The sequence below is a fragment of the Pelodiscus sinensis genome, chromosome 4 (genome assembly GCF_049634645.1).
Source record: "Pelodiscus sinensis isolate JC-2024 chromosome 4, ASM4963464v1, whole genome shotgun sequence".
Classification (NCBI taxonomy): domain Eukaryota; kingdom Metazoa; phylum Chordata; order Testudines; family Trionychidae; genus Pelodiscus; species Pelodiscus sinensis.
Genome location: NC_134714.1, coordinates 118,475,195 through 118,492,518, shown reverse-complemented (window position 1 = coordinate 118,492,518; position 17,324 = coordinate 118,475,195). Strand labels below are relative to the sequence as shown.

Sequence of the window (17,324 nt, the reverse complement as noted above, 5' to 3'; positions counted from 1 at the left end):
GATGAGAAATAAATAAAAATGGCTGAGTAATAAACCAGAGAAAGAAGCTTGTGGGATAAATGTTTATAGAAAATTCATCTTTTCTTAAAAAATAATATCATTTATTACCTTATTTTTCTTAGCTCCCAACAGAGTGCATCTCAGGATGTATATGTCCCTCTGGACTGTTTGATGATGGCAGAGGGGGCTGTGTAAGTGAGAATGATTGTCCATGTATTCATAACGGCGACTTTTATCCTCCGGGACACACTACAACAGCGGGCTGCAACAATTGGTAGGGTTCTATATTGTTCTCCTCTTTCCTTTTGGTGTCTCTTACTTGTAGTGACTGAATGGTAATGAAATGGTTTAAATACCATGCTGACAAGTTTTTAGGGTGGTAACAGCCATGCTATACATTCATCAGTGGGCCAATTCTGTGTGGAGACTATTGACAAAATATTGATTTATAATATAATACCCTGTTACAGAAATCTGCATATTATTCATGGGATGTATTTCACGTAGTATCAGCCTGCTATGTGGTTTATCCTGTGGCATTAAAACATGACTCTTCAGATTTCATCCAACTATTTTATCCATTCCCTAGTACCTGCTATAAAGGAAAATGGAAATGTACCATGAATGAGTGCTATGGGACTTGTATTATATATGGAAGTGGTCATTATGTCACCTTTGATGGAAAACACTATGATTTTGATGGACACTGTGAATACGTGGCTGCCCAGGTAATTTCAAGTTCTGCAAAAAACCTAGCTATCAGTTTGGTTCTTGGACCACCTCTCTTAGCCCCTTTTTTTCTTGAAGATCACTGTTCCTATGGCAACTTCAGCATTTGCAAAATTAAATTCCATATTTGCAACAAATCCCAGATGTCCAAGGAAATTAATGGCATTGAGTGAACATTTCTTTTGCTGATGTATGTGCAGATTACAGGCCATCCTTGATATAACTCCAAGATATGTTGTCAAAAACTTGGACTTATAGTGAAACAACTTAAAGCAGGGAATTTTTTTCTTGAGGCTGACTTCCATTTGCACAAATTCAGAGTGGAGACTGGGAGGACTTATAACACGTCAGTTCTTAGAAGCGTCAGTGACTTTAGTGCAGAACAGCCGTGTACTGGGGTGACAGTGGGGATGTCCTGAATATACATCTGGGCTAACTTGACAATGAAAGTTGTCAGATCATCAACACTACTCCAAAACAACCGGCTAAATCTGAAATTGGAAAACAAAGATTGTTTGGGACACAAGCTATTGTTTAATTCAATCGTCTCATTTTTTTCCCAGAATTTGGTAAACATTAAATGTTGTGTGTGAGTACTGGAATTTGAAGATGAAATTTAAATTATTAAATAGAAAGCAAAATAAATAATACAGTTCCTTTCATTCACTTAAGATTCATTATTCCATTCTCAACAGGATTATTGTGGTGAGGACCCCAGTGGCACATTTAGTATCATCACAGTTAATGTTCCATGTGGAACCACAGGAGTCACCTGCTCAAAGGCTATTAAAGTATTTCTCAAGGTGAGTGGTGGTTCTGGATGGGATCAGCCCTAGAATGCAGCTAATGAAAACTGACCTTTGTTTGTAGCCATGTTCCTTGAAACTCAACGTTGGCATGGTTCCATTACAGTGATTTCCACTTCTTAAAGGTTTAGGTAGTGGTTTGGCAATGTTAGCCTTGTAATGAAGTCCATCAGCAGCACCATTCCAATAGCTTGCCTCACTCTAAAGCTAGTGCTATTATATCCCTTCTCTTTCTGTCCTTCAGGGAATTGAATTGAAGCTGGAGGACAAGCGCTATGTAGAAATTCATCGAGATGCTGGCGAACATGTACATTATTGGACTCGGACAGTGGGGCTTTATCTTGTTATTGAAACCAGCAGTGGTGTGATGCTCATCTGGGATAAGAAGACTACTATTTTTGTAAAGCTGACCCCTAATTACAAGGTGAGCAACTTCAGGCTTTTTTTCCCCCTAAAATATTATGGAATCTGTTGATGGGATTATAAATAGTCGAGTACATATAAATGTACAGATTATTCTTGATTATTACTCTTCATCATTTCCCTATATCTTGTTTATGCTGATGATTCATCAATGTCTCTCATTATTCATGAAGATGGTGCCATTGTATGTTCTTCTTATTGCATAATCCAGTGCAACAATACCAAGGAATGTATTACACACTATGCAATGTGGAAGAGCTGTTAGTTGAGTACAGGCAGTCCCCAGGTTATGTACAAGATAGGGACTATAGGTTTGTTCTTAAGTTGAATTTGTATGTAAGTCGGAACTGGTACATATTGTAGGGGAAACTCTAGCCAAACATTTCTCCAAAGCTCAGTTTTATTCTCCCACACGTCACTTCCCTCGGTCCTTTATTCTCAAGCTGAGGAGTCTGCTGAGAAAAGCCGCTCCGCGTCTCACTGGTCTGCTGGGGGGGACGCTAGCTTCGCGTCTCCCTGGTCTGCTCGGGGGAAGCAGCTAGTGTGTGGTTGCCTCACCCCGTTTGTAAGTAGGGATCGGATGTAAGTCGGATCCATGTAACCCGGGGACTGCCTGTACACATAAATGTACAGATTATGCTTGATTATTACTCTTCATCATTTCCCTATATCTTGTTTATGCTGATGATTCATCAATGTCTCTCATTATTCATGAAGATGGTGCCATTGTATGTTCCTCTTATTGCATGATCCAGTGCAACAATACCAAGGAATGTATTACACACTATGCAATGTGGAAGAGCTGTCCTCTGTGATTTTCCAATACTTGTAAATCTTAGTGCTCTAATGCAAAGCCTGCTGAAGTTCATAAAATATTCTTGTTGTCTTTAGGGGTTGTAGGATCAGGCCCAAAGAGAATGAACTCTTGGGACACCCAACATCATTTTCTCTTCCCTTATAGAACAAAACTTTGCTCTATTGTTGTTAAGTTAAAAACAGAACCGGGGACCTATTTTCCAGACAGTTTGTAACTATATTGTGTCCTAGATTACTAAACTTGATCCCTCAAGTAGCAGTAGGGGCTAACTGGTATTTGGAGGCATTTCACTTTTAAATCACTATTTATTCATCGTATGTTGTACTATAGTGTATTTGTGAATATTTCATATATGTATGACCCTTGAAACCAAAGAAATGGTTACAGATTGTAATTCCCCAATAAAAGACAGAACGAAAATTCACAAGATTTGCCATAGGCTAACCCAGCCCTCCCATAATAATGCAACATATTTTACCTTGGGGAAATGGAGTTGTGGCTCAAGAAGTGCTAAGTGGGGTACCATCTCACAGCCTCTGTATAAGGGGCTGCCTGGAAGGAAGCTAAAAATTCTTTCTTGACAAAATGCTTCCAGCTCTCACATCTTCCCTTATAAGATATTTAACTTGTTTAGTAAGTGGCTCAGGCAGCCTTTAAACTTTGCTGGCAACCTTGAAGTAGCTTGAGTAGGGTTAAAAAATGAAGGGAGGAGCAAAAATGAGGTAAAAGATTTTTCATTTTTAATGCAACTAGATCCTAGACTAGAAGAATGCCAGCCCCCAACCCCCCCCCCAACCCTGAAGTCACTGTTCTGTTTTTAAGATTTATTCAAGGATGCTTTATTTCTTCCTTATTCCATCTCATTCTTTGTATTTGAAGAAATCTGCCTTAAAGATGGTCAGTCAACTCTTCAAAATTAACATCTAGCTGAAAAATAAACGTAGGACTAAAATGTCAGTGCATTGTGTGCTGGAGAATTCAATCATGTGACTCTTATTAACGCTAATGGGAATCATGCAGCTACATTGCTGCATACCACAATGCACTGTAAAGGGATGGCTTGTTGTCAGGGGAGAGAAGTGTAGCCACTGTTTGGTTCATTTTAAGTTGAATGGGAAGCAGCTGCAAAGAAATATAGATATAGTTCCTAGATACTGTATATAACAAGAAGTCACATATTCCTGTATGGGCTACCTGACAGCTTGATAATGAAGAAGATAAATACAGAGAAATAGGTTTCACTTATACACATTATTTTGAAATAAGGATGAAAATAAGTAAGTTATAGGGAGAAATCATTCCCTCACTGCATGTATTTGGTTTGGTTCTAATTGTACTGGTGCTCTCTTAGTGGGCAAACTGAAAATGTGATGATGTTCTGAAAGCAAACACCTTTTGTTTTTCTCAGGGCAAAATCTGTGGTTTGTGTGGCAACTTTGACGAAAATTCCAACAATGACTTCACAACACGGGATGGGCTGCAGGTGTCCAGTCCTCTGGAGTTTGGGAATTCCTGGAGATCCTCCCTCTCCTGCCCTGATGTGATGAATGAGATTCTGCCCTGTAATCTGAAACCCCACCGCAAGTCCTGGGCAGAAAAGGAATGCAGCATAATCCTGAGCCAAGTCTTTGAAGGTTGTCGCAGCAAGGTTAGTAGGGAGATTGCCAACTCATTCTTTCTCTCTGTAAGTGGTACAGTGCACCACACCTTGAGGCTGCATCTAGACTGGCATGATTTTGCGCAAATACTTTTAACTGAAAAACTTTTTCTGTTAAAAGTATTTGTTCAAGAGAGCGTCTACACTGGCATGTGCTTTTGCGCAAAAGATGTGCTTTTACGCAAAAGCATCCGTGCCAGTGTAGACGCTCTCTTGCGCAAGAAAGCTCCAATGGCCATTTTAGTCATCGGGCTTTCTTGCACAAGAAATTAACGTTGTTGTCTACACTGGCCCTCTTGAGCAAGAATGCTTGCGCAAGAGGGCTTATCCCTGAGCAGGAGCATCAGAGTATTTGCACAAGAAGCACTGATTTTGTACAGTACGATGTCAGTGTTCTTGAGCAAATACTCACGGCCAGTTTAGACGCAGCCTGAATGTGTATAGGTTACACAGGGATTTGTTTAAAACTGAAGTATAGCATACTACTAGCAAATATGTTTATTCTGGAAACAGTTTTGTTAAGCCTCCCTTCCAAAAATTAACATATAATTGTCTATTTTTTTTTCCTCCATCACCAGCTTCCAAGTTCAGATAATTCTGTTTACCCATCAAACCATATTTTTCTAATCACCAGCTTTGTAAATTCAATTAAGTATTTGTTTTTACTTTTATGCATCAGATTTGTTGATAAAGCTTCTGGATTCATAGCTCAGGTGTCAATTTTGTTGACGATGCAGACAGCAGAATAGAATATAATTTTGCTTGGACATTGTTATTGTGGTCCTGTGTTGGGAATAATTTTTTGTCATTAAACTAAAATGATGCACAACGTAAGATATCGCCAATGCACAGTGTCACCCATTTGAAGAAAATAAGATAAAGTACTGAAAGCTTAGCCTAGTCCAGATGTTTCCTGAGAGACAGAGAGCAACTTCTGATCTAATAGATTTCCATCGGAGAGTCCAAATTGGAAGCAGAGCTCTGGTGTTAACAACTGCCCTGTCTGCTTCCCCAACAGGTGGACCCACGTCCATTCTATGAAAATTGTGTTCATGATGCCTGTTCCTGCGACACCGGGGGAGACTGCGAGTGCTTCTGTTCTGCAGTTGCTGCTTATGCCCAAGAGTGCGTAAAGCATGAAGCTTGTGTCCACTGGAGAACTCCTGATATATGCCGTGAGTAGCCTTTCAGGATTTCCCACTGAATACAACTGGGTCTATCAGAACAATATCAGAAAGTCTTCAGTCAGTGCAACAGTGTGTGAATTAATTCAGGGCTGTATGCTATGGCATGCACTGGAAAGGGTTAACCATTTCAGTATGCACAGATGCTCATTCTTGTATTAAAGAGTTCAGTGTATTTAAATAGTCTTAATGGGCAGACCCTTAAATAATAATAAATGATCATTCTCACTGTGTGTGCCAACAGGTGGACTGACCTTCTCAGTATAGTTATCTAGTTGGCAAAATTTCCCAGAGTTGTTACTAGTGGCTCTCCCCCCCCCCCCCCCCCCCAATTTGTGTGTAGTTCCATAGCCTGTGATTAGTCAGGTAGGCCCCATTGTGTTTAAATCACACTTATAAAACCCACTGACTTCTTTTTAGGGTGTTGAATGTGCCTTTTTTCATGCAATTATTGACACCAAAGGTCAGGCAGGAATGGTGATCATTAGACAATGTGTACGAATGAATGATAGGAAACACTTCTACTAAGCTTTTCACAGTGGAGACTTGTTCTTATACATAGTATATCGCTTCCCATCTCAGAGATCTTGGAAATTGTATTCCATAGCCATGTCTTAAAACAGTCCAGCAATGACCTCTTCCAAATTCGGTTTGCCATTTTTTCTGTCAGAGGCAATTCACACTTTGTAGGCCACATGGTTTGAGGAATTTGGTTTTGAATGAGTTATGTTTTGCCCTGTTCACATTGTATAGTACAGTGTGATGGGTATTAAGGGTGCGACCACCCCTTCCGCCTGAAAGGGGGGTTATGCAGACCCACTGCCTAACTAACGTCTAGGTATTAGGGTCCTCTGTCCTTCGGGGCAGGTCCCTTGGGTGAGATCTCCCTCCCCTCAGACGGGAGGAGGGGCTCGGCAAACTCGGAAATCCCCCAGACAGCGGGTGGTGTTGGGGCCCCGGCCCTCAAATCTAATCTGTACTCAGGTGGGGTCCAACAAACGTTATCAGGATCTGGGTGGGGATCTGGCTGACAGACGCGTCGTGAACCCCTCGGATAGGGATAGGTGGGGGAAGGGGAACCCAGGCCCGCCCTCTCCTCCGGGTCCCAGCCTGGGGCCCTAAGTGCAGGGTGCGATGCTCCCCTTGCACGTCGGACGGGGGTTACTCCCAAAACCCATCCGCCCACAGGCTCCAAGGCGCACTTCCCCGGGCTGCTTCCTTTCTCCCTCCTGGGTGTTCTGGCCCGGGGAACCGCCGTGGGTCCTTATCCCTGCTCAGTCGGTCTCTGGTCCTCCTGGGCTCTCCGGTGGCCCGCGGATCCCACGCTGCTTCCTCCAGCGCGGAGGCAGCTCCTCCCTCTCTCGGCCAGGACGGGGAAGCTTCTTTCTAGCATCCCCCCTCCGCCTCCGGTCCTACCGCTTTTCAAGTGGTGCGGGGGCAGATGCCAAGTGACAGCGCTCCGCTTCTTCCGCCTCGTCCCATGCCGTGAAGTCAGGCATCGCGGCGGAGGCCCTGCCCCCTGAGCCTCCCGGTGCCCGGGAGCCTGTTCGTTCCCCCAGCCTCACGCCAGGCAGCGACAGAGTAACTTGGCCCCGCCTCCCATGCGGCAGTGCTGCGCCACTTCCCCGCTCCTCCCCGGCGATCGGGGCTGCTGCAGCTGGCCGTTGCGCCAGCTCACCTTCTCCGCCTCCAGGGGGGCGGGTCCTCCCCTTTGGCAGTGCGGACCCTCGCGGGTCCATCACATGCACCTAAAAACAAGGTTGGGGGTTGAAAAGTGTTTGCACTATTTCTGGGTCAAACTGATTTCATCTTATATGCACCATTGTGCCTAAGATTTTGCAGATGTCTAAAGAAGGCAAAAAAAAAAAAATCTGTAACACTTCAACAGACAGCTTTAATTGCACATTGATTTTGAATAATTGTGTGACTTCAGTGTGATATTTGTTTTCTGCAACAATGGTGTTAAAAGTCAAGGTGCTGAAATCTAGAGTTTCACATGGTCTGTATTCAGATTGAGTAGGGAAAAAAAATCCAGGTTCCATGCACCAAGAGAAATATAGCTGCCAGCGAAATGTTTGGGGACCATTTTGCTGGAATTGCTAGAGGCGGGATTAGGATCATTTTCCATCAGATGTTTTTTTGATCATCTTCTGTTTTCTTTTAGCAATATTTTGTGATTTCTACAACCATTATAATGAATGTACATGGCACTACGAACCTTGTGGCCGTCATATAGCTACTTGCAGACTCCTTAGCAATGCCAACACCAACTTCCCACTGCCATATCTGGAAGGTAAGAAACTCCTAGTTATTTTTGTACTATCTGTCATAAAGACTGAGATAAAATATTATTTGATGGAGATGGAGATATTAGCTAATGAGATCTATTGATTGCATGGCCATTCCTAAATATATACTTGTACACGAGTATTTGGTGTGGTGTAACTTAGGGTATGTCTACACAACAGGGCTAAAGTCGAATTAAGATATGCAATTTGAGCTACGTCAATTGCGTAACTAAAGTCGAAATAGCTTAACTCGGCTTTTGGCGCTGTCTACACAGCAGGAAGTCAAAGGAAGAACACTCTTCCTCTTACTTCCCTTACTCTTTGTAAAATATGGTTTACTAGAAGTTGGAGTAAGAAGAGCTCCAGCTCGTCATTATTTTGAAATAATGGTTTGTAGTGTAAACATGCTCTTTGTTATTTCAAAATAACATTAGTTATTCTGAAATAACGCTGCTGTGTAGACTTAGCCTTACAGTTTAGTGACATCAATGGGATAATTAAACATGTGCCTGAGTGTTTTCCTGAATTGTAGTAATAGATTCATCCACCATCTGCATTTACATTTATTTTTGGTATGTCAGAGATGTTTCAGCATTTCTGCATTCTGGCAAAAAGAAACAACGGGTATCTCAGACATTGTAGAATTAGTAAATGTTGCCTTCTTAATGTATGGGATCAGTGGGAAAAATTCAGAATCTTACTCACCATTTCTGAAAGTGCTCCTCATCCAAGTCCTGGTCTAGAGTTAAAAGGAGACTTTTCATATCTTTAATGAGCCTTAGATTAGCTCCTGCCCCCTACTTCCCATGAGAATGTTATCACTAAGTTAAAATTAACAGTTTTTATTTGTTAACATTACAAAATACACCATTTGTGGTCAACAGGTTGCTACCCCAGATGCCCTGAAGAGAAACCCATTTATGATGAAGACCTTAGAATATGTGTAGATATATGTCCCTGTTATTCGGAAAATGGCACTCGTTATGAACCTGGCGAAAAAGTACCCTCAGATGGCCCTTGCGAGGACTGGTATGTGGAAATTCAAAATGGATGGAGAAATGCATATTTAGACCAATGCATAATTGATCAGAATGGAACTTTAGCACATTGATAAAGGCTGTTGTGAACATGTCTCATGCACCTACTGGGTGTGGTTTACTGTCCCATGTAAAAGCGGCGAGGAGTCCTGTGGCACAATACAGACTAACTGAAGTGTAGGAGCATAAGCCTTTGTGGGCAAAGACCCACTTCGTCAGATGCATGTAGTGGAAATTTCCAGAGGCAGGTATAAATATGCAGGCCAGGATCAGGCTGGAGATGACGAGGTGGATCCAATCAAGGAGGATGAGGCCCACTTCTAGTAGCTGATCTGGAGGTGTGAATTCCAAGAGAGGAGAAGCTGCTTTTGTAGTTAGCAAGCCATTCACAGTCTTTGTTTAATCCAGAGTTGATTGTGTCAAACTTGAAGATGAACTGTAGCTCAGCAGTTTCTCTTTGAAGTCTGGTCCTGAAGTTTTCTTGCTGCAGGATGGCTACCCTTAGATCTGCAATTGTGTGTCCAAGAAGATTGAAATGTTCCCCTACAGGTTTTTGTATGTTGCCATTCCTAATATCTGATTTGTGTCCATTGATTCTTTTATGTAGGGACTGTCCAGTTTGGCCGTTGTATATAGCAGTGGGGCATTGTTGGCACGTGATGGCATATATTACATTAGTAGATGTGCAGGAGAATGAACCAGTGACAGTATGGCTGATCTGGTTAGGTCCTGTGATGGTGTTGCTGGTGTATATATGTGGGCAGAGTTGGCACCGAGGTTTGTTTCCAGGATTGGTTCCTGAGTTAGAGTTATTATGGTGCGGTGTGTAGTTACTGGTGAGAATATGCTTCAGGTTGGCGGGTTGTTCCGTTTGCATTTGGAGAGAAAGATGATATATGTTTGTACTTGTGCAAGTTTCTTTATGAGGTTGATAGATTTCCACTCTATACGGCTAAATGCAGTGCCTTGCATGGTGTCAAGTATCAGAGGGGTAGCCGTGTTAATCTGAATCTGCAAAAGCGGCGAGGAGTATACTTCAGGTAGTCTATAAGGTGCCACAGGACTCCTCGCCGCTTTTGCAGATTTAGACTAACACGTGCTACCCCTCTGGTACTTGTCCCATGTAGTGGGACTTAGACCACTTGTAGACAGAATGAATGAATTTCCTCTGCAGCTTTAGCTGAGAGCCAGTTTGTTTTTATCTCAAACTACAGAGGTTCATGCACTAAGCCTCAAATGTCCCTGGTTTGGTTCTGCCTGTTGGCGTTACAAGGAAACCATGCTCTCATGTTTTCCTGAATGAAGGCTGTGATCTTAAAGATTGCCTCCAGGTACCTCAATATGAATTGGCCTTGCTCCATATAAATTAGTGGTGGAATGCTGATTTACCCCAGATGAAGATCAAACCTTACAAAAATGGGAGGTGAGAGGAACACCATGATCAGAAAGAGCAGTTGAATTTTAAAGGGACACAATCCATTTCAGCTCTTACTTCTGTGTATTTTTTTAACCTACAGTTGTTAAAAGCAATTCCAAAGCTTGCTAAAACTGGAAGAAATCAGGGTATGTCTACACTACCCTCCTAGTTCGAACTAGGAGGGTAATGTAGGCATACCGCACTTGCAAATGAAGCCCGGGATTTGAATTTCCCGGGCTTCATTAGCATAAGAGGGGAGCCGCCATTTTTAAAACCCCGCTGGTTCGAACCCCGTGCAGCGCGGCTACACGGGGCTCGAACTAGGTAGTTCAGAATAGGAATCCTAGTTCAAACTACCTAGTTCGAGCACCGTGTAGCCGCGCTGCACGGGGTTCGAACCAGCGGGGTTTTAAAAATGGCGGCTCCCCGCTTATGCAAATGAAGCCCGGGAAATTCAAATCCCGGGCTTCATTTACAAGTGCGGTATGCCTACATTACCCCGCTAGTTCGAACTAGCAGGGTAGTGTAGACATACCCTTAGAGACATAAACATATCTATATTTTTAAATTTAATCACATTGTGAAATTAACAGGACATGGTGTTTAGTTATTTGTAATGATTCACCAGTCAGTTGCACTTTTTGATCATATACGTCTTTCATGGAAGAGCAGTGGCTGTAAAACTGCAAAAATTGACAGAACAACTCAAGAACATCCATAGTGCCATGAAACTATGTTTAACCCATATTTGGAAACTGACTGTTGATTTCAAGTTGATGTTGGCCCATTAATAAATACTTTGCCAATGACATTAAATATTACTTTTTAAAATGTCATATCTAGGATTTACAGCAGCCCTTACACTGTTCTAAGCTGTGCCAGATAGAACCAGATAGGGGATCTCTGGAGCATAACGATCTCTGGTCATATTCCCTCATATTCTCTGCTTTTCTCAGTATAACCCAGATCAGTAATTGGGTGAGATATAAAGTTGCTATGCAGTGGAGATGGAGCAAAATGATTTAAGGAAGCATTAGCTATCATTCATATTATACTGTATTTTCCCTGCTCCTGGTGGAAGATAATTAATTATCTCTAGAAGGAATGTTTGGAGGATGGAAAGCTGGTTGTTGTGTTAAGAGAAAATAACAATTGTCAATACTGGAGCAAATAACAGTCAAAATATATATATACATTCTCATGAGGTGAAGTTTGACTGATAAACTTGTTTGTTTGTTTGTTTTTGCACTCTTAGCCCCTGCAAATAGTATGCAATAAATTAATTGTAAAGTTTCATGAGAACTTACTGCAGTGGCTGCTATTGGATTGTAAAAATGTTCATTTTGACTCATTTTTTTTCTTTTAGTACCTGTATCTCAGGAAGAAATGTGACATGCATCCATATACCAGGTAAATTTAATTTTATTCTTTCTGCACCCTGAAAAGGGGAAGAAAAGGACTATTTCCTCTCTTCCATCTGTCTCCAGAGGAGATTTAAGAATGATTTTGAATGATTCTTTGCAGCTCTAGTCAGGATTGCGCCAAAGAAAAATTGGGTGTCACTTTGTAACCTCATAGACATTGCTCACGCACCTAAAGATACAGCAAAATGGTGAAATAGGCTGAGTTAAGATAAAGTGTAAAAACTTGTCTTTTCTTTCGATGTTGTTAGTAGAATGGCTCTACCCCAATATCCTAAATATTAGCTTAAGCCACTTGATCCTCTGGAACATGAGGCTTTTATAACAGATTATTTATTATAGTACATAATTTAATGTGCTAGGAAATATTTAAGTTATCCTGCTCCCAAATGAAATTTCTATTCTTGTTAATTAGTGTATGTACCTCACCTACATAGTGCTTTATTAGAAATGACTTAGTTCCCGGCTCATTGTAAACATGAATGAGATGTTCATGGTTTCATTGTAAACATGAATGAAATTTTCATGGTTTAAGTACAGGTGGAGCTCTTGTAGGTGCACCTCTCATACACTCAAACACTGATATTACCATAGACACTTTCACCAAAGTATTGGCATGTTGTTGTCCTTGATGATTTTTTAGAAAAAGAACTTCTTAATTAAAAAACAACAAATGGTCTGGTAGCACTTTATAGACTAACAAAACATGTAGATGGTATCGTGAGTTTTCGTGGGCACGGCCCACTTCTTCAGATGACCCACGAAAGCTCATGATACCATTGACATGTTTTGTTAATCTATAAAGTGCTACCAGACCATTTGTTGTTCTTTTCTGTAACAGACTAACTCAGTTGCCCCCTGAATCTTCATAATTAAACTATTTCTTTCAGGTTGCCCCTCAACCACCACTCCGTCTTCAACTACCACCCCACCCACTACTACCACTACAACTACAACTACAACTACCAGTGTGTCAACATCAACCACCCCAACAGGTAAGAATTTTACATTAACTAAAAGCTATAGACAGAACTGCCTTTGCAACAGAGATTCATTGAATATATTCAACATTTTTTATCCTTCTGTCACAAAATTCAATGACACATGGCATTATTTTTTGAATAAAATCACTCTTTTCCAAGACATTATGCACTTTGTTCAGATATATTTCCACGTCCTAATTTAAATTCACTTGACATTCAGTATATACTGAATGCCAATTGATTTTGAACATGTACTTTTGAGTTTTAACAATGAAATAATAGATACATATATTTGGAGCAAATCCTGGCCCTCATTTACACAGGAGGAAAGGGTCTGTTTAAATCTTGTTCCTATCCAAACTGATTTCATTCATGCCTAACAAGTCTCAGAAGGCTGAAAGTGTAATTAACGAATACAGGCAGTCCCCGACTTACGTGGATCTGACTTACGTTGGATCCGCACTTACGAACGGGGCTTTCTCGCCCTGGAGCTCACAGGCAGCGGTCAGCCACCTTGACCTCCAGGGTGAGAAAAGCTGCTCCCGGTGCCCCTGGTCTGCTGGGGACCGTCTCCAGCAGACCAGGGGCATCGGGAGCAAAGCAGCAGCCCTGGCGGGGTCCCGCGCTTCTGAAGCTCTGGCAAAGTCTCAGAAGCGCGGGACCCCGCCACGGCTGCGGGTTTGCTCGCGGTGCCCCTGGTCTGCTGGGGACTATCTCCAGCAGACCAGGGGCACCGCTAGCAAAGAGGGTCCCGCGCCAGAGCAAAGCCTCAGAGGGGAGGCACCCCGCCGCTGCGGCTTTGCTCCCCGTGTCCCTGGTCTTCTGGCGGGGGGCGGGGACGCAGCTAGTGTGCCCCCCCCCCAGAAGACCAGGCTTTTGTTGTGGACCCTGGGGCAGAGCAGCTGGGGCGCTGCCGGTTGGTCCCGCAGCGCCGCTCTGGGCGCTACTGGACCAACCCGGCAGCACGCCAGCCCTCTGCCCCAGGCGTCCTGATTCAGCCGCTGCTGGTCAGTTTCAGGAGCCGCGCTACTGGAGCAACCCAGCAGCACCCCAGCTGCTCTGCCCCAGGCGTCCCCAAGTCAGCCATTGCTGAAACTGACCAGCGCTGACTACAGGAAGCCCGAGGCACAGTTGCTCTGCCCCGGGCTTCCTGGAATCAGCAGCAGCTGACTTGGGGTTCTTAAGTTGAATCTGTATTTAAGTCAGAACTGGCGGTCAGTTTCAGCAGCGGCTGAATCTGGACACCAGTTCCGACTTACATACAGATTCAACTTAAGAACAAACCTACAGACCCTATCTTGTACGTAACCCGGGGACTGCCTGTCTATAGAGCATCTCTGTGACTTCTTTTTCAGCAGGTGATACCAAGCCATTCATGAACTAAAGAGTGAATGTAATTACACATTCAGCATCCCTACCATGTGGCTATCTTTCCTGCTATGTCTCTTCCACAGTTAAGACTTGGACTTGCTGCTTCCCGGAATATACATACAATTATTACATTTGTATGTGTTTTGTAATACTGGTCAAGTTCCAATTTGAATGCACTTCCAATGGTTTTTCTCCTAAAGGAAAATGTTTTATGGAGAGATTTCATAGACTTTTGGCTTCTTATAACTGTTTATAATTATTTTTGTGAATGGCTTGATGATGCTGAACCAAGAAAATGTTCCTGAAGCTCTTAGGATTGTAAAGTGATGCTTATTATTTTTCCATTGCAGTTTCCACCACAACCTCTTCACCTGCAACAAGTAAGTTTCTTAAAAAGTAAAATCATCTTTGTGACTATGGAAGGAAGAAAGCAAGGGAAAAGGAAGAAAAAGAGAAAGCCAGGCAGTAAAAAGGTTACATTTTCATTTAGACAAATTATTACCTCAGAAAATTATGTATGGGTATATCTACACTGCATTTTTCTCTCGAGAGAAGAATGCCAAGTAGGCATATCGGAGTTGCAAATGAAGCGGGGATTTAAATATCCCATGCTTCATTTGCATACTCTCGCCTGCACGCTGTTTCAAAACACAGCTGTTTCAAAAGTGAAAGTGAGCTCCAGGCTGCATTAGCTAGAAACAAACCCCTTGGTTTGAACTAACATTACTTCTGTAACATTACAAAAAATGAGGAGTAACGTTAGTTCGAACCAAGGGGTTTGTTTCCAACTAACACGGCCCAGAGCGCACTTTCACTTTTGAAACAGCTGTGTTTCGAAACAGCTGTGTTTCAAAACAGCGCACTGGTGAGAGTATGCAAATGAAGCATGGGATATTTAAATCACCGCTTCATTTGCAACTCTGGTATGCCTACTTTGCAGTCTTCTCTTGAGAGAAGACTGTTCTGTAGACATACTCTATGTGTGTGTAGGAGGCGGTGTATTTAGTTACTACCATTGCATTTGTTTTATAATAATTTGGATATTTACATCTGCTCTCCTTTCCCCTTTGTATCATTTCCATCAATAGCAACTACACATTCTATTACAAGAAGTATTGATTCCATACAAGCATGAATATATATTTGTTTGAATCTCCGAAACAGAGAGAAATAAACTGCCTTTATTTCCAGTAGTTTTTTGGTACCTTAGAGGCGCACATATATATATATGTATGTACACACATTCATGTGTGCACACACAAACACACACGCACAGACACAGAGTATCATGAGCTTATATACATATGTTTCTAAGGTGTCACAGGGGATAACTCAATGCATTAAAATTACAGACTAACATGGCTACCCCTCTGAGACCTAATTGACAGTATTTACATGGCACAGCAGTTGGAGTCTGAAGCTCAAGAATGCAATATTTCATGTGCTCCATAGGTTCTTCTCTGTCCTAGTGACCGATTACCTCAGGATACTGTCTCTTTGCCCAGTGAGCCACTACAGGCATCTTTTTGGGAATTAAATACTGTTTATGGATACTTTGAGGTCTTTATACTGTAATAGTTAATTAATTGCAGCAATAAAAGCACTTAGGTGCAAGTGTCTGGAAAAGCATAAGAGGCTATCAGATAATGCAGGGAGTGCCTGCTCATCTTGTTCCCTCTATCATGTTATTCTCACAAATAATGTTCATGCTACATTATTTTCTGTGCATAAGAAACACTAATTTAGCACATTCAGAGCCTGATTCGGATCATGCTGTTTTTCACCATTGACTTGAACTGAAGCACTTAACAATTTTAACTGGTGTAGATTAGCTCATAACCCTGCTCTCACTCCAAATTGCTGTAGGTTTCACTAGTGTGTCACTCTTAGCACCACTTACACCACTATTCTGTCATGCATGTTTCTGTTCTTTCTAAAATCGTTGATTCATTGTTTTCCTGCAGAACCATGTGTGTGTTGGTGGTCTGGCTGGATTGATGTGAGTTACCCAGATTTTTTCCTAAACCCGGGTGATTATGAAACCTATGAAAACATAAGAAAATGGAACGACTCAGCGATATGTGACCAGCCAATTGATATAGAATGCAGAGCTGAGAGATATCCTAACTTACCAATTGAAGATTTAGGACAAATAGTAAAATGCGATGTTTCCACTGGGCTTGTCTGTAGCAATAAAGACCAAACGCCAGGACCCTTCATGCCAGTAGAGAAGTGCCTCAATTATGAGATCCGCGTTAACTGCTGCTCAATCACATGTGGAACTACTGCTCATACAACAACAACTTCCATCACCACCACAGCAACAACCACGCCAAAGACAACAACACCTAACACCACCTCCACAACGACAGAAACAACTACCCCATCAACAACAACACCTACCACCACCACTACCACTGAAACACCTACTCCATCAACAACAACACCTACCACCAGCACTACGACCAGCACCGAAACACCCACTCCATCGACAACAACACCTACCACCACTACCACTGAAACACCCACTCCATCGACAACAACACCTACCACCACCACCACCACTGAACCCACTCCATCTACAACAACACCCACCACCACCACCGAAACACCCACTCCATCGACAACACCTACCACCACCACCACTGAAACACCCACTCCATCGACAACAACATCTACCACCACCACCACCGAAACACCCACTCCGTCGACAACAACACCTACCACCACCACCACTGAAACACCCACTCCGTTGACAACAACACCTACCACCACCACCACTGAAACACCCACCCCATCAACAACAACACCTACCAGCACCACCACCACCGAAACACCCACCCCATCAACAACAACACCTACTACCACCACCACTGAAACACCCACCCCATCAACAACAACACCTACCACCACCACCACCGAAACACCCACCCCATCGACAACAGCACCTACCACCACCTCCACCACCACAGAAACAAGTACCCCATTGACAACAACAGCTACCACCACCTCCACCACCACAGAACCAAGTACTCCATCGACAACAATACCTACTATCACCACCACCACTACAGAAACAACCAGCCCATCGACAACAACACCTGCCACCACCACCACAGTGACGACTACTCCAAGTAAGTGGTTTACAGAAAGATTGCATAGACCTTTGGTGCCTCATTTATAGCTATGCT

At 42.6% G+C, this 17,324-nt stretch overlaps 1 protein-coding gene across 1 annotated transcript in view; it reads left to right on the top strand.

Annotated features, from left to right (window-relative positions):
* Positions 1-17,324, top strand: part of LOC106731742 (mucin-2-like) — a 68,543-nt gene that overhangs the window by 27,188 nt on the left and 24,031 nt on the right. Inside the window, exons 19-31 of the mRNA XM_075928792.1 lie at positions 123-274; positions 590-728; positions 1,425-1,532; positions 1,780-1,959; positions 4,184-4,423; positions 5,451-5,607; positions 7,781-7,909; positions 8,789-8,933; positions 11,725-11,768; positions 12,670-12,774; positions 14,484-14,513; positions 16,098-16,742; positions 16,884-17,267. Coding sequence (XP_075784907.1) covers positions 123-274; positions 590-728; positions 1,425-1,532; positions 1,780-1,959; positions 4,184-4,423; positions 5,451-5,607; positions 7,781-7,909; positions 8,789-8,933; positions 11,725-11,768; positions 12,670-12,774; positions 14,484-14,513; positions 16,098-16,742; positions 16,884-17,267 — 2,458 coding nt within the window. The remainder of the gene's footprint in view (positions 1-122; positions 275-589; positions 729-1,424; positions 1,533-1,779; positions 1,960-4,183; positions 4,424-5,450; positions 5,608-7,780; positions 7,910-8,788; positions 8,934-11,724; positions 11,769-12,669; positions 12,775-14,483; positions 14,514-16,097; positions 16,743-16,883; positions 17,268-17,324) is intronic.